Source organism: Oncorhynchus nerka, linkage group LG10 (genome assembly GCF_034236695.1).
Source record: "Oncorhynchus nerka isolate Pitt River linkage group LG10, Oner_Uvic_2.0, whole genome shotgun sequence".
NCBI lineage: Eukaryota > Metazoa > Chordata > Actinopteri > Salmoniformes > Salmonidae > Oncorhynchus > Oncorhynchus nerka.
This window is the reverse complement of record NC_088405.1, coordinates 72,219,768-72,243,936: the sequence shown is the minus strand read 5'-3', so window position 1 is coordinate 72,243,936 and position 24,169 is coordinate 72,219,768. Positions and strand designations below refer to the sequence as shown.

Sequence of the window (24,169 nt, the reverse complement as noted above, 5' to 3'; positions counted from 1 at the left end):
CAAAAAAGTATTTAGTCAGCCACCAATTGTGCAAGTTCTCCCACTTAAAAATATGAGAGAGGCCTGTAATTTTCATCATAGGTACACTTCAACTATGACAGACAAAATTAGAAAAAAAATCCAGTAAATCACATTGTAGGATTTTTTATGAATTTATTTGCAAATTATGGTGGAAAATAAGTATTTGGTCACCTACAAACAAGCAAGATTTCTGGCTCTCACAGACCTGTAACTTCTTCTTTAAGAGGCTCCTCTGTCCTCCACTCATTACCTGTATTAATTGCACCTGTTTGAACTTATTATCAGTATAAAATACACCTGTCCACAACCTCAAACAGTCACACTACAAACTCCACTATGGCCAAGACCAAAGAGCTGTCAAAGGACACCAGAAACAAAATTGTAGACCTGCACCAGGCTGGGAAGACTGAATCTGCAATAGGTAAGGAGCTTGGTTTGAAGAAATCAACTGTGGGAGCAATTATTAGGAAATGGAAGACATACAAGACCACTGATAATCTCCCTCGATCTGGGGCTCCACGCAAGAACTCTCAAAATGATCACAAGATCTCACCCCGTGGGGTCAAAATGATCACAAGAACGGTGAGCCAAAATCCCAGAACCACACGGGGGGACCTAGAGAATGACCTGCAGAGAGCTGGGACCAAAGTAACAAAGCCTACCATCAGTAACACACTACGCCGCCAGGGACTCAAATCCTGCAGTGCCAGATGTGTCCCCCTGCTTAAGCCAGTACATGTCCAGGCCCATCTGAAGTTTGCTAGAGAGCATTTGGATGATTCAGAAGAAGATTGGGAGAATGTCATATGGTCAGATGAAACCAAAATATAACTTTTTGGTAAAAACTCAACTCGTCGTGTTTGGAGGACAAAGAATGCTGAGTTGCATCCAAAGAACACTATAGCTACTGTGAAGCATGGGGGTGGAAACATCATGCTTTGGGGCTGTTTTTCTGCAAAGGGACCAGGACGACTGATCCGTGTAAACGAAAGAATGAATGGGGCCATGTATCGTGAGATTTTGAGTGAAAACCTCCTTCCATCAGCAAGGGCATTGAAGATGAAACGTGGCTGGGTCTTTCAGCATGACAATGATCCCAAACACACCGCCCGGGCAACGAAGGAGTGGCTTCGTAAGAAGCATTTCAAGGTCCTGGAGTGGCCTAGCCAGTCTCCAGATCTCAACCCCATAGCAAATCTTTGGGAGGGAGTTGAAAGTACGTTGCCCAGCAACATCCCCAAAACATCACTGCTCTAGAGGAGATCTGCCTGGAGGAATGGGCCAAAATACCAGCAACAGTGTGTGAAAACCTTGTGAAGACTTACAGAAAACATTTGACCTCTGTCATTGCCAACAAAGGGTATATAACAAAGTAATGAGAAACTTTTGTTATTGACCAAATACTTATTTTCCACCATAATTTGCAAATAAATTCATCAAAAATCCTACAATGTGATTTTCTGGATATTTTTTTCTCATTTTGTCTGTCATAGTTAAAGTGTACCTATGATGAAAATTACAGGCCTCTCATCTTTTTAAGTGGGAGAACTTGCACAATTGGTGGCTGACTAAATTCCTTTTTTGTCCCACTGTATATAAAATGTATAAATCAAAAAATCGATGTAGCAACTACAGATTGCCCCTAAGTCTTTCAAGAGTGTGTGAGTTTGAGCACGTGTCCATTAGGCCTATGGATCTTCTTTTTTTATCAGCATGAATTAGATTGAACAATAAAGGCCCCATTTTTATTCCATCGGCTGGGATACGCACGATGCAGCAGCTGCAAGAGCATAATCTTCACTGGCTGTCCACTGGTTTCAAAAACAAATGATTGACAGGCTGCTTAAAAGTTCTTGAATTCAACCATTATTGGGTTCAAATACACATTTAGATTTAAGAACAGCAATCCACAACAACCACAATCCGTAAGTCGCAAATAGCTCAACGAGAGCGCAGGTGTGATTCACATCAATGCGCTGTGCAGATATCCATAATAAGAGATATCCGTATCGCGTTAGACTACACCACTGCTGTCATCTTTACCTCCAAGCGTTTATTCAAATGGTATAATTTTTGGATGCCAACAGCAATCGCACCATTGGAAGACATAGCTTGGACTGTAGCCTACAAAAGCCAAAATTCTGCTATTTTCACGCGATCCATCAACCCCTTTTGTTGTGTCATCATAGTGGTATCTGATTTAGGGTCAGACTCGCCCAGGCGGAACAAATTTTAAAACGTGCACCTTTTTTGTGCACCTTTTTTGAATTTTAAAACGTGCAAACAATGTATACGAAATGCTTCAGTCTGGTTTTAGACCCCATCATAGCACTGAGACGGCACTTGTGAAGGTGGTAAATTACATTTTAATGGCATCGGACCGAGGCTCTGCATCTGTCCTCGTGCTCCTAGACCTTAGTGCTGCTTTTGATACCATCGATCACCACATTCTTTTGGAGAGATTGGAAACCCAAATTGGTCTACACGGACATGTTCTGGCCTGGTTTAGATCTTATCTGTCGGAAAGATATCAGTTTGTCTCTGTGAATGGTTTGTCCTCTGACAAATCAACTGTAAATTTCGGTGTTCCTCAAGGTTCTGTTTTAGGACCACTATTGTTTTCACTATATATTTTACCTCTTGGGGATGTTATTCGAAAACATAATGTAAACTTTCACTGCTATGCGGATGACACACAGCTGTACATTTCAATGAAACATGGTGAAGCCCCAAAATTGCCCTCGCTAGAAGCATGTGTTTCAGACATAAGGAAGTGGATGGCTGCAAACTTTCTACTATTAAACTCGGACAAAACAGAGATGCTTTTCTAGGTCCCAAGAAACAAAGAGATCTTCTGTTGAATCTGACAATTAATCTTAATGGTTGTACAGTCGTCTCAAATAAAACTGTGAAGGACCTCGGCGTTACTCTGGACCCTGATCTCTCTTTTGAAGAACATATCAAGACCATTTTGAGGACAGCTTTTTTCCATCTACGTAACATTGCAAAAATCAGAAACTTTCTGTCCAAAAATGATGCAGAAAAATTAATCCATGCTTTTGTCACTTCTAGGTTAGACTACTGCAATGCTCTATTTTCCGGCTACCTGGATAAAGCACTAAATAAACTTCAGTTAGTGCTAAATACGGCTGCTAGAATCCTGACTAGAACCCAAAAAATTGATCATATTACTCCAGTGCTAGCCTCTCTACACTGGCTTCCTGTCAAAGCAAGGGCTGATTTCAAGGTTTTACTGCTAACCTACAAAGCATTACATGGGCTTGCTCCTACCTATCTCTCTGATTTGGTCCTGCCGTACATACCTACACGTACGCTACGGTCACAAGACGCAGGCCTCCTAATTGTCCCTAGAATTTCTAAGCAAACAGCTGGAGGCAGGGCTTTCTCCTATAGAGCTCCATTTTTATGGAACGGTCTGCCTACCCATGTCAGAGACGCAAACTCGGTCTCAACCTTTAAGTCTTTACTGAAGACTCATCTCTTCAGTGGGTCATCTGATTGAGTGTAGTCTGGCCCAGGAGTGGGAAGGTGAACGGAAAGGCTCTGGAGCAACGAACCGCCCTTGCTGTCTCTGCCTGGCCGGTTCCCCTCTTTCCACTGGGATTCTCTGCCTCTACCCTGTTACGGGGCTGAGTCACTGGCTTACTGGGGCTCTCTCATGCCGTCCCTGGGGGTGCGTCACCTGGGTGGGTTGATTCACTGTTGTGGTCAGCCTGTCTGGGTTGGCGCCCCCTTGGGTTGTGCTGTGGCGGAGATCTTTGTGGGCTATACTCGGCCTTGTCTCAGGATGGTAAGTTGGTGGTTGAAGATATCCCTCTAGTGGTGTGGGGGCTGTGCTTTGGCAAAGTGGGTGGGGTTATATCCTTCCTGTTTGGCCCTGTCCGGGGGTGTCCTCGGATGGGGCCACAGTGTCTCCTGACCCCTCCTGTCTCAGCCTCCAGTATTTATGCTGCAGTAGTTTATGTGTCGGGGGGCTAGGGTCAGTTTGTTATATCTGGAGTACTTCTCCTGTCCTATTCGGTGTCCTGTGTGAATCTAAGTGTGCGTTCTCTAATTCTCTCCTTCTCTCTTTCTTCTCTTCTCTCTCCATGCCCCAGGACTACCTGAGGACCTGAGCCCCTGGCCATGCTGCTGCATTTCAACTGCCCCAGGACTACCTGGACATGATGACTCCTTGCTGTCCCCAGTCCACCTGGCCATGCTGCTGCTCCAGTTTCAACTGTTCTGCCTTACTATTATTCAACCATGCTGGTCATTTATGAACATTTGAACATCTTGACCACGTTCTGTTATAATCTCCACCCGGCACAGCCAGAAGAGGACTGGCCATCCCACATATGCTCTCTCTAATTCTCTCTTTCTTTCTCTCTCTCGGAGGACCTGAGCCCTAGGACCGTGCCCCAGGACTACCTGACATGATGACTCCTTGCTGTCCCCAGTCCACCTGACTGTGCTGCTGCTCCAGTTTCAACTGTTCTGCCTTATTATTATTCGACCATGCTGGTCATTTATGAACATTTGAACATCTTGGTCATGTTCTGTTATAATCTCTACCCGGCACAGCCAGAAGAGGACTGGCCACCCCACATAGCCTGGTTCCTCTCTAGGTTTCTTCCTAGGTTTTGGCCTTTCTAGGGAGTTTTTCCTAGCCACCGTGCTTTTACACCTGCATTGTTTGCTGTTTGGCGTTTTAGGCTGGGTTTCTGTACAGCACTTTGAGATATCAGCTGATGTACGAAGGGCTATATAAATTAATTTGATTTTCAAATTATCTGTAATCTGATTACAATATTTTGATAGTAACGGATTACAGTTACCGGTTTTGTACGTTACTCCCCAACCCTGATGGTAGGGTATTTATTTTTTCAAGCAAAGTATACGGGTGTTTTACTCCAGTCTAGTAGGTGGCGGTAAATCAACATATATTGGATGCCAAACCGCCGTTAAACATCATCGAAGAAGAAAGTATATAGCCAGTCTATGAATCGGCGAATGCGAACCAGTTGTTATTCTAGTGATGGAACATGATTAGATTAATTTGATAACAACGGTCGGACATCTTGAACGCAGTCTCCAATTCTTATTATACCACAGTAAATCCATCCAGTGTCCAGAACGCCATTTTATGAACTCCCCCTTTCTCCCCCTACTGCGATGCCGCTCAATTGACCAATCTGCGGCCACTATTTCTAACAGGTAACCAATCACAGCAGGCTTTAATGAATCAGACCAGTGGCTTTATATTCACGGGGCTGCATGAGGAATGTAAACTATTTAACATGGAGACAGCAGTTGATAAACTGGAGGCGATGGTAAGCTGTGTTTTATCAAATAGATTTATTTCTAAAGCAAACCTACGTTCCTAGTCTTTAGATCAATTGTATTATGTGGTCTCCAATGAGCTGTTTGATCAAATGACCTGTGCGTGAAAAACGGCAATGTAGCGAGGATCTAAATTCAAATGTTCTGCCATTCTAATCGGAATTTATTAATTTCCAGGAAAAGAAAAACAAACATAATAATGCGAGTGTTTCCGCTCACAACATCACAAGGCAAACAAAAATTGCTTTACCATGGCTCTCTTTCCATTTCAGTGTTTATTTAGTTAGCTTGTTTGCCACACGTTTCACGAGGACTGCGAGTACTAGACTGCGCCTGCGAAGAGGCCGTATTCCGTGTCCCGGAGTGCGCGCTGTAGGTGACCGTTGACGTTTAAAAGCGAGTTTTTACGTTATCGAAGTTGTAAAAATTGGTTGTTGACCATTGAGTTGCAGCTCACAATCACGGAGTCTAGTAAACGTAGCTAGCTACAGTATGTAACTGTTAACATTAGCTAGATACTACTAGTAACGTTGTTCAATTATGTTACGTAAGTTTATTATTCGGCTCCCCTTAGTCACTTAGCTGCACTTGTTTGTCACTGCAGAAGATCACTGGATTGCTAAACAGTTATTAATGTAGTTTTAGATTATTTAATCATAACTTGATCTGGCCCAGCCAATCAAATTCAAGTTTGTCATGTAGCTAATTTAGTTTGACAGGAGGTTGGCTGTCTATTTTTCCTTCAGGGCTGACAACGAACAGGATAAAGAGGAATCCAGTATGTTTTCTGTCTGTCCAGTGCCCCTTTTGTATTGTACTACTGGTGACCCTTTAATGAAAGCAGTGCAATGTTAAAAGGGCATTGGCCAGGGATTATTCCCAATGATAGGTTTTGCAAGGTGTAGCTGTGAACCTTTGCTAACAACAAAGCTGTTTGCAGGTGCTCTGACTTCATTGCACTACTGTATTGGACAGCTAGCAGTGCAATAGTATTGTCAAAGCGTCTGAAAACAGCAAAGACCACTGACACAGGAATCAGCAACAAATGTACACTGTGTTGAAAGCTGGCACCCTCAAGTGCAAAATTCTGGGAACTCTTCTGGGGTTTACTGAAACAGTGTGCTGAATAACAGTGCACCCCAAGGAAGGGCTGAGCAGGGTGGGTTGTTTAATTAAAAAATGTTTGTTTAAAATCTACAATGAAGATCCTTGGTCTTATTATCCAGTACTGTTGTATACTTTTTAGCTGTAGTTAAAGTAGTGCTCAAGCCAAAAGTGGTCCCTGAAAATTGTGTACTACGTCACATACTTTCATGTAGTGTATGTGGACACCTGCTTGTTGAACATCTCATTCCAAAATCATGGGCATTAATATGGAGTTGGTTCCCCTTTGCTATAACAGCATACACTCTTCTGGGGAGGCTTTCCACTAGATGTTGGAACATTGCTGTGGGGACTTGTTATCATTCAGCCACGAGCATTAATGAGGTCGAGCACTGATACTGGGCGATTAGGCCTGGCTCACAGTCAGCGTTCCAATTCATCCCAAAGGTGTTTGATGGGGCTTAGGTCAGGGCTTTGTGCAGGCCAGTCAAGTTCTTCCACACCGATCGACAAACCATTTCTGTATGGACTTTGCTTTGTGCACAGAGGCATTGTCATGCTGAAACAGGAAAGGGCCTTCCCCAAACTTACCACAAAATTGTGATGACTTTGCTTCCAGAGGCAGTTTGGAACTCGGTAGTGAGTGTTGCAACCGAGGACAGACTTTTTACACGGTTCAGCACGCTGCGGTCCCGTTCTGTGAGCTTGCGTGGCCTACCACTTTGCGCCTGAGCAGTTGTTGCTCCTAGAATTTGCCACTTCACAATAAAAGCAGAAATTTTACAGTTTGACTTATTGGAAAGGTGGCATCCTACGACGGTGCCATGTTGAAAGTCACTGACCTCTTCACTAAGGCCATTCCTCTGCCACTGTTTGTCTATGGAGATTGCATGGCTTTCTGCTTGATTTTATACACCTGTCAACAACGGGTGTGGCAGATATAGCCAAATCCACTAATTTGAAGGGGTGTCCACATACTTTATCTATATGCGGATCTGTGCACCACATCATTGCTCTTTGTTAGCTGTCACTCAAATGGCGAGTGGCTGAATCTCATTGACTGGAACGCAAATTGCTAGGGGGCTGGCCCACGTGGGGGGGAAATGTAAGCAAAATGGCACTGGATAGCTTCCAGTAAACAGTTGCTTTCAAACTAGGGATTTTGTGGCTAATTCAGGTAAAATGGCAATTCTGCATGTATGAACTACACATTGACACATCAGCCCAGAGAGGGAGGTTTGAAAAATACTTACTATTCGCCAGAGTTCCTGAGCATGATTTAAATGCAGGCCAACTATGCAATAATCTTACTCTTCCAAGTCATTCCCTCACTTGCAATCTATCAAAGCAAGTCTGGAACTTTAATGTCCCATCAGTCAGCTTCCATTTCTTTTTTAGGAGGAGGATCTACCTAAACTTGTCCAAAAATAAAATACTTTTGCTTGTCCCAAAAGGTTTTTTTTCTGAATGTGTTGTGCCTACTGACCTCAAAATTAAAATATTTTTAAATCACAAAATTGACACTGATCACAAGTCCTGGAACCCTATCAGTATTCTCTGCTGTCCACTTTGTTCAGAGTAGTGCAATATTTCTTATAGGGCTTCAGTTTTTGGGATAAAGCCTTACCGAAGGCACTATGCATCTCAAGACCATTTAATACACACTTTTGTGAGGCAACCATTTTGTGGCTGAAGTCTTGGAAAGATGTGACTGAACTTTTTTGCACATTTTGTTCATCTTCATAGTTGTGAAGATCTGTACATGCAATGATTTTCTGTGTGTTATAATGATCTGTTGTAAGGCCTAGAGACTCCACTCTACTCTGTAAGGCTTGCAGTACACTAAACCAACTGTCCTTTCAGTTCCAGAAGGCAGAGGCTGACATGGACTACATGGAGAAACGGCTGAGGCTGGAATTCCTGACAAGTGCTCCAGAGAACGGTGCAGCAGAGGTGAATACATACATGGATGCCACAGTACTTAGTTACAAAACATGTCCTCAGACCAGTCACCCAACACCTTTCCACTCCATCCACAGAAGGCAATGCCATCTTATAAATCTTTGAACTTCTGGCATGCAGACCGATGTCTCCATTTGTTTATTTACCCAACAGTCTGTCAAATCAATGACTGACTCGTGTCTGACCACAGGAAAACCCTGTGAAGCTGCTGGAGAACCTGTCTGCCATCAAGGTGAGGCATGCGGCCTTGTGCACACAAGTACAGGAGATTGCAGCCGAGCAGAAGCAGTCAATGGACTCCATTCGAGCACACCTCGACACCACTGTGCAGCTGGTGCAACAGTTACAGCAGACTGCTGACGTTGAGGTAGCCCATTCCCTCCACGTACATCCGACAATGTCAATTGGCCCCTTTCAAAGTTAGGGTGGCAAAACCATGTGCAATTGAATTTGTACTGTTTTGTAGATTCCACCACTGACTGAGATGGAGCAGGAGTCTGCAGATTTCCTTGGTTTATCAGTCAATCAAAACACAGCTGGGGTAAGGCCATTTGCTCGCGCTAAGATGTCATTACATACAGGAACAGAGCGTACAGAGAAACTATTTTTGACATGTCATTCCGTGTAACACTATCTATGCCATTGTATGTGCACTGCTTCTAATAGTCCAATTTGACGTCTCTTGCCATTCAGAGAAATATAAAGCTTGACTGCTCAGGATTTCTCGTAAACTGAACAAAAATAAACGCAACATGCAAAAATGTCAAAGATTTTGCTGAGTTAGTTCATATAAGGAAATCGGTCAATTGAAATAAATAAATTAGGCCCTAATCTATGGATTTCACATGACTGGGAATACAGATATGAATCTGGTCACAGATACCGTAAAAACAAAGTAGGGTCGTGGATCAAATAAACCAGTATCTGGTGTGACCACTATTTGCCTCCTGCATTGCGACATCTCCTTTGTAAAGAGTTAAATCTGGCTGTTGATTGTGGCCTGTGGAATGTTGTCCCACTCTTCAATGGCTGTGTGTGAAGTTGCTGGATATTGGCAGGAACTGGAACACACTGTCGCACACTTCGATCTAGATTATTCTAAACATGTTCAATGGATGACATGTCAGGTGAATATGCAGGCCATGGAAGAACTGTGACATTTTCAGCTTCCAGGAATTGTGTGTAGATCCTTGCGCTGTGGGGCTGTACATTATCATACTAAAACAGGTAGTGATGGCATTGGATGAATGACACGACAATGGGCCTCAGGATCTCATCACGGTATCTTTGTGCATTCAAATTACCATCGATAAAATGCAATTGTGTTCGTTCTCCGTAGCTTATGCCTGCCTAAGCCATAACCCTACCACTACCACTCTGTTCACAACGTTGACATCAAACTGCTTTCCTGCACAATGCCATACACGCCATCTGCCCAGTACAGTTGAAACTGGGACTCATCCGTGAAGAGCACACTTCTCCAGCGTACCAGTGGCCATCGAAGGTGAGCATTTGCCCACTGAAGTCGAACTGCAGTCAGGTTAAGACCCTGGTGAGGACAACGAGCAGGTAGATGAGCCACTGAGACGATTTCTGTCATTTTGTGCAAACTGTTATCAGCTGTCCGGGTAGCTGGTCTCGGATGATCCCGCAGGTGAAGAAGCCAGATGTGGAGGTCCTGGGCTGGCGTGGTTACACCTGGTTATCATACACGTGGTCTGTGGTTGAGGCCGGTTGGATGTAGTACCAAATGATCTAAAACGACGTTGGAGGTGGCTTATAGTAGAGATTTGAACATGAAATTCTGGCAAACATTCCTGGGATCTTTTATTTCAGCTCATGAAAAATGGGACCAACACTTTACATGTTGCATTTAATATTTTTGTTCAGTGGGATATTGTAATAACTAATATGCCAATGTTTGTCTGTTCAGTTACTGATGTCTATGGAGCCTTCAGTCCAAGAGCAGCCTCAGTGTAAGTAATTGTACCCCCAATTAACACACTCTCCTCTGCATGTCTTTATACAGTAACACAAACCCCTATTGAATTCCTTTGTAACCATCAGGTTATGTACATAGCTGAATTGGAAAACCCATTACTCATTTTCAATTTGGAGAATTTATATTGAAGCTATAACAGGCAACAATAGCTAGGTTTCCATCCAATTGGCGGCAGATTTATGCAAAATCAGTGCATTTTCCCAGAACTGATTTGTTGCAGATAAAAATCTGAGTGTTGACAGTGCATACAATGTATTTTTTTGCTTCGCATTCAAATGTGCCTACTCTGGTCTTGACACGCTCTAGCCAACAGCTCGCAGAAGCATTGCGGGTAGGCTAGATGAGATAAGAGTGAGTATTATATTCGTCAAGCGGCAGTAAAGCATTGATAATTTCACTAAAATAAGACCCTTGATATTTATTGGAAAGGATCATAAATTATTTCATCTGTAGCCTAAAACCGCATGGTGTGGAGTCCTAATGGGAGGACCACACTATATAGGGTGACGATATTATAGCATTTGCGCTTTAAGGCATTTTCACCACTACTTCTCGCATAATACATTTTATCGGCACAAATATCCCACCATGTCGAACGAACATTCATAAAGTTGTACCGAAATTACTTGTTTCATCACAGCTGTCGTGATAATTTCTGAATACGATATGACTCATAACTGGGGATGGAAACGTGGTTAAGGAATCCAGGGGAAACCCAAATAAGGGCACAGGACTCTGTACAGACAGGATGGCGACTGAAGCCGAAGTGACTGCTCTGTCCACAGCCTTGAGGGAGGGTGAGGAGCTGAGTGAAGCCACGCCGCACAGCGTGCACTCCAACATCAAGCTGGCTGACCTCAGCCTTCTACAAGCAGCTGCATGAGCACTTCTCCCTAAAAAACAAACAGGTCCGACAAGTCACGTTTGTCCCGAGACGCATTACCCTTTACACAGAAACCCCCAGTTGTGTCAAGGCAACACTAGCAGCAGGAATGTTGGTTAACTTGTGGACCTGAGTCAGACCAATGCTTAGGAAGGTGTACGCATTTTGTGCAAGCTCTAACTTTGCCAATCTTTCTCCAGTGGTGCCCTAAGTTTGCAGCAGATGAACATGACGGTTAGCGACGCCAAGCTGAAGATGTTGCAGCATCTCTCTGGACAAGAAAGGGCACGTTTGCCTGCTAATGAGTGAGGAACTGGCACAGCTGAGACTGTTTAAGATGGACCCCACAGCGAAAGTGACTGATTTTGCCCATCTCTCATTGTCTAGTCATGTTAGCCTATTTGAAGGGTTCTGATGCCTACTTATGCGTTGGTTTGATTTCTTTTGCTAGTTATTTTAAAATGACACAATCTGAAACAATTGACCAGAAGCAAGAACTCCAGATGAAACCAACTCACTACAATGTTTGAGGTGCTGTAAGTGGAAGGTGACGGGCCATATTGTAAATTAGATGCACTATTTTTGAAGGTTCTCTGACTGTGGGCTAATGCATCAGTTGAATGCGTTTTACCTGTAAATATGTTAATGATTTGAATTCTGCTGATTACTTTCCAACTGTATGTCAATGTATTATGATGCTTCATTAAAATGAAATTCCCTCTAAGGTATTTGCTCAATTAAGAATTTATTTAAGAGCACAAACACATTAGCATCTTAAGTACAGTGACGTTGCTTTCCTGAATTATGTAAAACAATTACAAAATTAACAGGAACCTTTAAATTGACTTATGGTCGGTTTCTTTAATATTGGTCAAATCTGATCTATGGATAATGTATTAACAGTAATGATAATTTAATTGAACTAAAGCTTCATGTAGAGCACTGAATACAAATGACATGTATGACCTCAACTATCCAAAGGAAATGTTTTTAGAACAAGAGAATGCATAAGTTATCTAAAGTCCAGCACCAAAGAAAACATTGTCATGCTTAAAGGGTGGTTTTCACAACCGAAAGGCTACATTTTCAAATGGGTGAGTGAATGGTAGTGTAGAGAAATAAGACTGATGTTAAGTTACATGTGTTGTCCTACATGTTCTTTCTCAATCTCACTTGGTTGGGGTCACTTTGGCTTTTGATGGGAGTCTGCTCCAGAACAATAACCCTGCAGGCATAAAGAACCAAGTTAACACTACAGTCTTTAAGCATGCAAGCTCATTAAGATCAACTCTGGTGTAATATGACTGGCTTCTCCAAACACATCCACAGTAAAATTAGTCCTATAACCTGAAAGGTGCTGAACAAGGAAGAAGCTACTGCTCCAAAACCGCCATTAAAAAAAAGCCAGACTACAGTTTAACTGCACAAGGCGTCAAAGATCATATGTCCTCTGGTCTGATGAAACAAAAATAACTGGAGGGGAAAGGGAGAGGCTTGCAAGCCGAAGAACATCCTCCCAACCATGAAGCATGGGGGTGGCAGCATCATGTTGTGGGGGCGCTTTGCTGCAGGAGGGACTGGTGCACTTCACAAAATAGCTGGCATCATGAGGAACATTTTCTGGATATATTTAATCAACATCAAGACATCAGTCAGGAAGTTAAAGCTTGGTTGCAAATGTGTCTTCCAAATGGACAATGACCCCAAGCATATTTCCAAAGTTGTGGCAAAATGGCTTAAGGACAACAAAGTCGAGGTATTGGAGTGGCCATCACAAAGCCCTGACCTCAATCCTATAGAAAATATGTGGGCAGAACTGAAAAAGCGTGTGTGATCAAGGAGGCCTACAATCCTAACTCAGTTACACCAGCTCTGTCAGGAGGGAACGGGCCAAAATTCACCCAACTTATTGTGGGAAGCTTGTGGAAGGCTACCCGAAACGTTTCACCCAAGTGAAACAATTTAAAGGCAATGCTACCAAGTACTAAATGAGCGTATGTAAACTTCTGACCCACCGGAAATGTGATGAAAGAAATAAAAGCTGCAATAAATCGTTCTCTTAAAATAAAGTGGTGATCCTAACTTACCTAAGACAGGGAATTTTTACTAGGATTTAAATGTCAGGAATTGTGAAGAACTGAGTTTAAATGTATTTGGCTAAGGTGTATGTAAACTACTGACTTCAACTGTGTGTGTGTGTATATAAATAAAATGTAACATTAAATAAAATAAAAACACACCTGTGAGGCTGACTCCAGGTCTCATGACTAGCCATATCTAGCTTTTCTGTCAAAACAAAGTTGATTAGAATTTGACACCTCTTTAGTATGTCAGTAATTGGGGAGAAAGGGAGGGTGCTTTTGTTCACCTGCGACAGGTGCTGGTTCTGTCCAGTCATTGGTGTCGACCCCCTTTCGTTCAGCCACTTCGGCACGGTCCCCTCCTGGACAACCTGCATCGTCACTCAACTCGCCCTCCACCTGGGGCTCACACACACCCAGTCTGGCCACAGGTGAAGGCATAAACATACAACAACACTTCAAGACACAAATTCACACTTTACAGTAAGAACAAGGGTCAGTTGTGGGTGGACACATCAGGGACCATCTCAGAGCTTCTAGGCCGTAGGTTCACAAGGCCATAGTACGAATGAAACAGGTATATTGGTAATGATCACTTTTTCAGAAGGTTCCATTAGTCGCTATTGTAAAAGTATGGGCCCAAGTTGCGACTTAACTAATTAGTAGGGATGCGCAATGTCGGTTAACATATCACAATCGGGTGATATTAGCCAAAAATGCCAGCATCGACCCAATGTCTAGTTTAACGCCGATGTTAAAGCTGATGTGCATACCTATAATGTAGGTACATACCGTAATGACGCCACGTAGAATTTTGCGCTACACGTGCAACACAGCATTCCTAACCTAGCCCATAATGTCTGCTGTGTAGATCGAGCAGTCATTTGAACGAGTAAGAACATTTCAGCGAGACAGCTCAAAGGTGAAATCCATTAACTTGGGGCGGCAGGTAGCCTAATGGTTAGAGTGTTGGACTAGTAACTGGAAGGTTGCAAGATCGATTCCCCGAGCTGACAAGGTAAAAATCTGTCGTTCTGCCCATGAACAAGGCAGATAACCCACTGTTCCTAGGCCGTCATTGAAAATAAAAATGTGTTCTTAACTGACTTGCCTAGTTAAATAAAATGTTTTTAAAAAACTCCAAGATAATGGATTCATTGTCAAGGGCATTCTCTGTTGTGGTTGATGTTGGTTCTACAGTAATAACATCACGACATACTATGGAATGCCGTTTGGGTCTTTGTGTGTCAAAGATACATCAAATAACAGTTCAAATATATAATGTTATGTGTTTTGAATTTGCACGTGCAAGCCAAGCGCCACCACTACTATCAGTATCACTGACTGTCAAAGCTGTGCAAACAAGCAAACACCAGCCACGAACAACGTTTATAATACCGCGTTAGTAATAAAGCATTATTTGTTCGGCCGCAACTTCTGGGGTAGCTAGCTTTAGCTTGGTACCTAGCTAGCACCAATACAACCAGCCTGAAAATAATGACCAGTAGAAACTGCAGTCATTTAAATGTATTCTTAGCAATGATTTAGGAATCCCTTGTTCGCCTATTGAAATTCAGTTAATGAAAATAAATAGCTAGCCAGCTACTTAACCCTGTTGCCCCAAGCTAATGTTATTGGCAGCCAGCTAGCTTCATCTGGCTAGTGAGGCTCGACCGGACCGGGTTATGTGTTGTGAAGATAGCCACAATAAGGATTAGGCAAATCCTTGCGCTTCTAAACTCAGCAAAAAAAGAAACGTCCCCTTTTCAGGATCCCGTCTTTCAAAGATTATTCGTAAAAATCCAAATAACTTCACAGATCATTGTAAAGTGTTTAACTTGTTATGGCTTGGGGGCAGTATTTCGATATCTGGATGAGAAGCGTGATCAAAATAAACTGCCTGTTACTCAGGCCCAGAAGCTAGGATATGCATATAATTGGTAGATTTGGATAGAAAAGACGCTAAACTGTTAAAATAATGTCTGGGAGTGTAACAGAACTGATATGACAGGTGAAAACCTGAGGAAAATCCATCCAGGAAGTGGGATATTTTTGATGTGTGTAGTTTTCAATTGAATGCCTAGGACCCAGATTGCAGTTCCTATGGCTTCCACTAGATGTTTTCTGAAAAATGAAGCAGAATGAGACCATTTTGTAAGTGGCATGCAGAATGAAGCAGAGCTCCTTTGCGCGCGTGACCGATTGCGCACCCTTCGTTCTTTTTCCTTTCTATTGAATACGCTATTGTCTGGTTTAAATATTATTGATTATTTAGACAATAGACAACCTGAGAATTAATTATATAAACATTGTTTGAGATGTTTCAACAAACTTTACCGGTACTATTAGGATGTATTCGTCTGCATGTTGTGACCACCATTAAGCCAGTGGATTACTGAACAAAACGCGCCAACAAAACTGAGTTTTTGGGACATAAAGAGGTACTTTATCGATCAAAACAAACATTTATTGTGTAACAGGGACTCTTGTAACTGCAACCAGATGAAGCTCAAAGGTAAGTGATTCATTTAATCGCTATTTCTGACTTTCGTGACTCCTCTACTTGGCTTGAAAATGTTTGTATGCTTGTGTAAGCGGGGCGCTGTCCTCAGATAATCGCATGGTATGCTTTCGCCGTAAAGCCTTTTTGAAATCTGACACAGCGGCTGGATTAACAAGAAGTTAAGCTTTATTTTGATGTATAACACTTGTATCTTTATTCTGTATTATGAATTTGGCGCTCTGCAATTTCACCGGATGTTGTCGAGGTGGGTCACTAGCGGAACGCCTACCCCAAAGAGGTTTTAAACACTGTTTACCATGCTTGTTCAATGACCCATAAACAATGAATGAACATGCACCTGTGGAACGGTCGTTAACTTCTCTAGGGTAGGGGGCAGTATTGGGAATTTTGGATGAAAAGCGTGCCCAAATTAAACTGCCTGCTACTCAGCCATAAAAGAATATGCATAGAGAACACTGAAGTTTCTAAAACTGTTTGAATGATGTATGTGAGTATAACAGAACTCATATGGCAGGCAAAAACCTGAGAAAATTCAACCAGGAAGTGGGAAATCTGAGGTTTGTTGTTTTTCAACTCTTGGCCTATCAAATACACAGTGTCTATGGGGTCATATTGCACTTCCCAAGGCTTCCACTAGATGTCAACAGTCTTTAGAGACTTGTTTGAGGCTTCTACTGTGAAGTGGGGGCGAATGAGAGGGGAATGAGTTAGAGGTCTGCCAGAGAGCCACGAGCTGGCAACGCGAGTTAGCTTGAGTTCTATTGCATTACTGAAGACAAAGGAATTCTCCAGTTGGAAAATTATTGAAGATTTATGTTAAAAACATTCCTAAATATTGATTCTATACATCGTTTGACATGTTTCTACAGACTGTAACAGAACTCCTTTGTCTGATCGCGCGTCATGAATTTGGATTACTGGGCTAAACGCGCAAACAAAAAGGAGGTATTTGGACATAAATGAATATTGAACAAAATAAACATTTATTGTGGAACTGGGATTCCCGGGAGTGCATTCTGATGAAGATCATCAAAGGTAAGTGAATATTTATAATGCTATTTCTGACTTCTGTTGACTCCAACATGATGGATTTGGCTTGATTTGTTGTCTGAGCGCTGTACTCAGATTATTGCATGGTTTGCTTTTTCCGTAAAGTCTTTTTCAAATCTGACATAGTGGTTGCATTGAGAAGTGGATCTAAAATTCCATGCATAACAGTTGTATCTTTTAGCAATGTTTATTATGAGTATTTCTGTATTTCTGTAAATTGTTGTGGCTCTCTGCAAAAATCACTGGATGTTTTGGAACTACTGAACATAACGCGCCAATGTAAACCCGGATTTTTGGATATAAATATGAACTTTACCAAACAAAACATACATGTATTGTGTAACACGAAGTCCTATGAGTGTCATCTGATGAAGATCATCAAAGGTTGGTGATTAATTTTCTCTCTCTTTCTGCTTTTTGTGACTCCTCTCTTTGGCTGGAAAATTGGCTGTGTTTTTCTGTGACTTGGCCTGACCTAACAATCGTGTGGTGTGCTTTTGTCGTAAAGCCTTTTTGAAATTGGACACTGTGGCCGGATTTACAACAAGTGTATCTTTAAAATGATGTAAAATAATTGTGGGATTTCTGTTGTTTTGAATTTGGCACCCTGCAGTTTCACTGGCTGTTGACGAGGTGGGACCCTAGAGAGGTTAAGACATTAACAGTTTACAGACGGTAGGCAATTAAAGTCACAGTTATGAACACGTAGGACACTAAAGACACCTTTCTACTGACTCTGAAAAACACCAAAAGAAAGATGCCTAGGGTCCCTGCTCATCTGCGTGAACGTGCCTTAGGCATGCTGCAAGGAGGCATGAAGTCTGCAGATGTGGCCAGGGCAATAAATTGCAATGTCCGTACTGTGAGACGCCTAAGACAGCGCTACAGGGAGACAGGACAGACAGCTGATTGTCCTCGCAGTGGCCGACCACGTGTAACACCTGCACAGGATCGGTACATCCGAACATCACACCTGCGGGACAGGTACAGGATGGAAACAGCTGCCTGAGTTACACCAGGAACGCACAATCCCTCCATCAGTGCTTAGACTGTCTGCAATAGGCTGAGAGAGGCTGGACTGAGGGCTTGTAGGCCTGTTGTAAGGCAGGTCCTCACCAGACATACCGGCAACAACGTCGCCTATGGGCACAAACCCACAGTCGCTGGACCAGACAGGACTGGCAAAAAGTGCTCTTCACTGACGAGCCACGGTTGTGTCTCACCAGGGGTCATGGTCGGATACGCGTTTATCGTCGAAGGAATGAGCGTTACGCCGAGGCCTGTACTCTGGAGCGGGATCGATTTGGAGGTGGAGGGTCCGTCATAATCTGGGGAGGTGTGTCACAGCATCATCGGACTGAGCTTGTTGTCATTGCAGGCAATCAACGCTGTGCGTTACAGGGAAGACATCCTCCTCCCTCATGTGGTACCCTTCCTGCAGGCTCATCCTGACATGACCCTCCAGCATGACAATGCCACCTGCCATTCTACTCGTTCTGTGCGTGATTTCCTGCAAGACAGGAATGTCAGTGTTCTGCCAGAGAAGAGCCCGGATCTCAATCCGATTGAGCACGTCTGGGACCTGTTGGATTAGAGGGTGAGGACTAGTGCCCTTCCCCCCTCGAAATGTCCGGGACTTACAGGTGCCTTGTTGGAAGAGTGGGGTAACATCTCACGGCAAGAACTGGCAAATCTGGTGCAGTCCATGAGGAGGAGATGCACTGCAGTACTTAATGCAGCTGGTTGCCACACCAGATACTGACTGCTACTTTTGATTTTGACCACCCCCCTCCCCCTTTGTCAGGGACACATTATTCCATTTCTGTTAGTCACATGTCTGTGGAACTTGTTCAGTTATGTCTCAGTTGTTGAATCTTATGTTCATACAAATATTTACATGTTTAGTCTTCCGAAAATAAACGCAGTTGACATTTCTTTTTTTTGCTGAGTTTAGATTGCTTAAAAGGCCACTAAAATTGTAATATTGGTATCTTTTTTTTTGGCAAGGAAAATATCGATATCGGCCAAAAATGTCATATCGGTGCATCACTACTAATTAGTAAACTATGTTGGACTGACTTCAACTGTGGATATTGGATTAGTTTGTAAGGTTATATGCTAATGGCTGAGCACTCACTGCTGTTTGGGGTGTGCAACCAGACCTGGACTTTTCAGAACCCTTTGACCAGCGGCCCTTTCCACCAACATGCCCTGCAGCACCTCATCCAGAGTAGAGTGAGCTCTGGAGGGAGAGAGAGCGAGCCTGAGTATACGTCGCTTGTGAACTTTACCACTTTAGGGGAACTACTCTTTTGGTATTATATCACTAGTCTGGTAATATAGCCAATTAATAAATACGGCAGAAATAATGTCCAATACAGTAGTCTCCAACCCTGGTCCTGGAGGTTGGGAGTGAATAAACTAAGTGTTGGCTGGAACAAAAGCAGGCACAGTTGTGACCCCTAGCCAGAGCTTCAGTGCATTCAGAAAGTATTCAGACCTGGACTTTGATCATGTAATAACAGCCTTATTATTAAATTGTTTTGTTTCCTCAATCTACACACAATACCCCATAATGACAAAGCAAAAGCAGGTTTTTAGAAACTTTTTTTTATATATATATTGAAGGCAGTTGAAGTCAATATATATATATATATATATATATATATATATATATATATATATATATATATATATCTGCTAAATGACTTAAATGTAAATGTAAATATATATATGCAAAATTATCAAATGTACAAGTATTCAGTCCCTTTACTCAGTACTTGTTGAAGCACCTTTGCCAGCGATTACGGCCTCAAGTCTTCTTGGGTATGATGCATCAAGCTTGGCACAACTGTATTTGGGGAGTTTCTCCCATTCTCTGCAGATCCTCTCAAGCTCTGTCAGGTTGGATGGGGAGTGTCACTGCACAGCTATTTTCAGGTCTCTCCAGAGATGTTCGATCGGGTTCAAGTCTAGGCTCTGGCTGGGCCACACAAGAACATTCAGAGATTTGTCCCGAAGCCACTCCTGCGTTGACTTGGCTGTGTGCTTAGGTTTGTTATCCTGTTGGAAGGTGAACTTCGCCCCAGTCAGGTCCTGAGCCCTCTGGAGCAGGTTTTCATCAAGGCTCTCTCTCTCTCTGTACTTTGCTCTGTTCCTATTTCCCTCGATCCTGACTAGTCTCCCAGTCCCTGCTGCTGAAAATCATCCCCACAGCATGATGCTGTCACTACCATCCTTCACTGCAGGGGTGGTGCCATATTTCCTCCAGATGTGACGCTTGGCATTCTGCCAAATAGTTCAATCTTGGTTTCACCAGAACAGATAATCTTGTTTGTCATGGTCTGAGAGTCCTTTAGGTGCCTTTTGGCAAACTCCAAGCAGGCTGTTGTGCCTTTTACTGAGGAGTGGCTGGCCACTCTGCCACAAAGGCCTGATTGGTGGAGTGCTGCAGAGATGGTTGTCCTTCTGGAAGGTTCTCGCATCTCCACAGAGGAACTCTAGAGCTCTGTCAGAGTGACCATTGGGTTCTTGGTCATCTCCTTGACCAAGGACCTTCTCCCCTGATTGCTCAGTTTGGCCGGGCAGCCAGCTCTAGAAAAAGTCTTAGTGGTTCCAAACTTCTTCCATTTAAGAATGATGGAGGCCACTGTGTTCTTGGACCTTCAATGCTGCATACATTTTGGCTTGGTTTTTGCTCTTACATGCCCTGTGGAATCTTGTATAGACAGGTGTGTGCCTTTTCAAATCATGTCCAATCAATTGAATTTACCACAGGTGGATTCCAAACAAGTTGAAGAAACATCAAGGATGATCAATGGAAACAGGATTCACCTGAGCGCAACTTTGAGGTATGTTTATTTTTAATACATTTGCAAACATTTCTTAAAACCTGTTTCATTCTGGGTATTCTTTATAGATTGAGAATTTTTTCATTTAATCCATTTTAGATTAAGGCTGTAACATAACAAAATGTGGAAAGTGTCAAAGGTTCTGAATACACTATGTTTAGTGAGGCCTACCTGTCAGTTTCCTCCAGTGAGTCTGGGCCCCCAGACAGGCCTTTGGCCTGGCTCTGCTGTACAGATGCTGCAGCTCCCTCTGTGTCTGGACCACAGCCTGAAAGGTAATCTGAACAGAGGTAAATTGCTTTTGGGTCAATTTGTTATTAGAAATATGTATTTGCTACTGTTTAGAGATACTGTTTTTTATTTTCTTATAATGCTGATGTAATGCAGTGTAGTACCTTCACTGTGTGTGCTGCCATGGTGAGCTCCTGATGTCTCTGCCTGCTGTGTACTGGCCACAGAACCCTCTTCGTCAGTTAGCACTTGATCATTAATCACGTCTTCATCCTCATGGTCTGTCTCCTCTTCGCCAGGCAACTCTTCCTCATCTGACACAAGTTCATCTTCTGCAGAGACAGGTTTATAACTGAACACAGTCTACCACCAAACATACATAGTACACTGGTCTGGGGTTGACATACTGATCTAATAGTAATATCACGTCAGTTAGTTGAAATGCAGTTACTGACAATAACATTCAACTGATCAGCAACACCTTGCTTAATTGAATCAGGAGAGTTCCCACTGGGCGCAGACGTCAGTTCTGATTTACATTTGGTTGAGTTGTCAACTAACGGGAATTAAACGTGAAATCAAAAAATGTCACCAATGACATTGGATTTACATAATAAAACATAAAATACAATTCTTACGTAATTACTTTTAAAAAATCTAATAAGTTTCCCCACATTGATTTAATGTCATCACAAATTTTTGTTGGGGGGGGTTGGGTTGGGTTAACATGGATAGAGCTTCTATAAAAGCCTGCACCCGCTCCTCCAGAACTATGTTTGGAGACAACACCTCACCTCCCTCTAAAACAGAGGAGCTAGCATCCAGAGGATCTTCATCCATCAGGTCGACATCCACACCAGCACAGCTACCCTGATCGGACCCTTCCAACTCTTCTTTCCTGTCAGCAGCCAGCGACATCCCTCTCTCCCCTTCGAGATACTCCATGTTCTTCTCCTCTAAACTCTCTCTCTCCTCCACCTCCTCCCTTTCTTGGCTGGTGATGGGTACGGTGTAGGTAGAGCCCACACCCTCCTGGCTGGTCCCTGTGGTCCGTCTCTCTCCGGAGCTGGCTGTGGTGAACTCTGACACGCCCACGTGCGTCCCAGTCTCCTCGAGGGAGGAGTCTCTCATCAGGGGTGAGGTCTGTCTGGAGAGGTCTGTCTGCAGATAGAGCAGCCAAGATATATCAACATTTCAGTTACGTTGATAATGGGTAAAACTTCACACCCTGTACATCTCCAGGACCAGGGTCGGTTGGTACCTGCGTACTATATATTTCGACAGGTCTGAAGAATTAATTGAAACATTGTTCTGACTGGGAGAGTGCTGACTATTCTGACCGTGCTGGCTCCCAGGCTGGCAATGGCGAAGCTCTCGGTGTGGGGGGGCAGGGAGCGGGTGCTGCCCCAGGTGGAGGTGTCCAGCAGGCTGGGCAGAGGGGGGATGGGCTCCCCAGTGACCCCCATGGCTCTGTAGTTGGGCGCAGTCGCTGCACCACACCAAAACAAGTATACCAGTGACATCTTGCTGCAATTTAACTTGTAAAAGTAGTGCTCCTGGTGTTAAACACGCACACTCAAGGAACCAATGCAAGGTGTGTGAACTGACTGGTAATGTATGTTTGAAATAAAGTTGATTTTGGTTGCATAGGGCCTCGACTATACACCACTGGATATTGTACTACGATTTATGAATTAAAAGCTACTCGCTAGCGAAACTCTAGCTAGCTACATTGACTATGTAAACAATAGCAACTTGTGTAATTAGAGGAACATTTAGTACAATCACTAGCAACAATTTAATGAGTACTTGCGAAAAACGAGACCAAAGCTATTGTACTTAGGCATAGTCAATGAATATAGTATAGTAGGGGTAAATAGAATAAAGACGCTCTTTCCCTCTGCGTGTAGCAGGTAGGACGCACTTTGTAGCAAACAATGCTGATGGCAAATTTATGCGTATAATGGAGCTTAAATGTAACACTGGTAGCTGGGTGGCGTTGGTTGGTACCTGGGCTGCGTGGGGTGCTGTAGCAGGGCGGAGGCCGTCTGTTCAGGGGGCTGGGTTGCAGTCTCTCCTGGCCCAACCACTCATGGTGCTGGGCGGGTGAGCACGTGATGCTGGAGACATCAGCCAGGTCAGGTAGACCACTACATACATACATACATACATACATACATACATACATACATGATCTGCAGAAATACTCCGTGTGGCACACAGATATGTGGACATACTCCCAAAGGAAGAACTGTTGGTTCTTGACTATATCACACCTCAATCTACTCTTTACATTTGTCAATTAGCAGACGTTCTTCTCCAAAGCAACAGTAGTGAGAGCATAAATGTTTCATACTGGTCCCCCATGTGAATCAAACCTACAAGCACCATGTTCTACCAACTGAGCTACACAGGACTACAGTCTCACCTTTTCCAGAGCTCCTAAACAACATTCCCATCAGGTTCTAACAGGGATTTATAAACCTTAAGCATTAATCTGTCTATTGACAACACACACATATATTACATAATCATATTGTACAGTTGATTCTACCATGGAGCGTCAGTGTGTTGGTCCTGCTCCTACCTGGCCATTGGAAAGGGTGCGTGCTGACTGACAGTGGGGTTTATGTCAATCTCATCTGACTCCTGTACAGGCTGACACACTAGGGAAATGAACACTACATCAGTTTATTATCTGTCCTCATCTACTACTGCCTGAATGACCCAGCAGTGAATATGATGGCTTCCAAACTGAAATACTGCTCAAACTCTGGTTGAGTGTCAAAACACACACACAGCTATCTTACTCCCGTGTTTGGTCTCCAGCTTCTGCTCCTCTGGTACAGTCCTACTGTCAGCAGCCCTACACACCTCCACTGTCACATCCAGGTCCTCCTCTGAGCTGACAGGGCTCTAACAAGAGGAAACCAACAACTACAGTTAACTACACGCATGACTAACTAATTAGCTAAATAACTAACTACTCCTACGTTATGTTATACCATTATACAGTGCCGTCATAAAGTATTCATACCCCTCAACTTATGAGTGTTATAGCCTGAATTCAAAATAGATTCTCACCCATCACACACACAGTACCCCATAATGACAATG

At 43.2% G+C, this 24,169-nt stretch overlaps 2 protein-coding genes across 7 annotated transcripts in view; one reads left to right on the top strand and one right to left on the bottom strand.

Moving 5' to 3' along the window:
* Window positions 1-5,092: 5,092 nt before the first annotated feature.
* On the top strand, window positions 5,093-11,610 carry LOC115135966 (spindle and kinetochore-associated protein 2). Its single transcript, XM_029671237.2, has 6 exons — window positions 5,093-5,354; window positions 8,332-8,421; window positions 8,621-8,797; window positions 8,897-8,971; window positions 10,364-10,406; window positions 11,516-11,610. The coding sequence occupies exons 1-6, from the start codon at window positions 5,262-5,264 to the stop codon at window positions 11,524-11,526; spliced, it is 489 nt and encodes a 162-aa protein (XP_029527097.1). The 5' UTR covers window positions 5,093-5,261; the 3' UTR covers window positions 11,527-11,610.
* A 431-nt stretch (window positions 11,611-12,041) lies between these two features.
* LOC115135964 (inactive serine/threonine-protein kinase TEX14) overlaps window positions 12,042-24,169 on the bottom strand; it is a 33,766-nt gene continuing 21,638 nt past the window's right edge. For 2 of the 6 annotated variants that reach the window (XM_029671232.2, XM_029671229.2), the window contains exons 20-30: window positions 23,863-23,968; window positions 23,640-23,718; window positions 23,063-23,202; window positions 22,393-22,541; window positions 21,847-22,213; window positions 21,217-21,384; window positions 20,993-21,101; window positions 19,108-19,212; window positions 13,684-13,817; window positions 13,556-13,601; window positions 12,042-12,540 (exon numbers count right to left, since the gene is read on the bottom strand). In XM_029671232.2, coding sequence (XP_029527092.1) covers window positions 12,465-12,540; window positions 13,556-13,601; window positions 13,684-13,817; window positions 19,108-19,212; window positions 20,993-21,101; window positions 21,217-21,384; window positions 21,847-22,213; window positions 22,393-22,541; window positions 23,063-23,202; window positions 23,640-23,718; window positions 23,863-23,968 — 1,479 coding nt within the window. In that variant the 3' untranslated portion in view covers window positions 12,042-12,464. Of the gene's footprint in view, window positions 12,541-13,555; window positions 13,602-13,683; window positions 13,818-19,107; window positions 19,213-19,688; window positions 20,689-20,992; window positions 21,102-21,216; window positions 21,385-21,846; window positions 22,214-22,392; window positions 22,542-23,062; window positions 23,203-23,639; window positions 23,719-23,862; window positions 23,969-24,169 lie in introns of those variants that run through there. The other 4 variants (XM_029671235.2, XM_029671233.2, XM_029671234.2 and 1 more) reach the window with 4 other exon arrangements.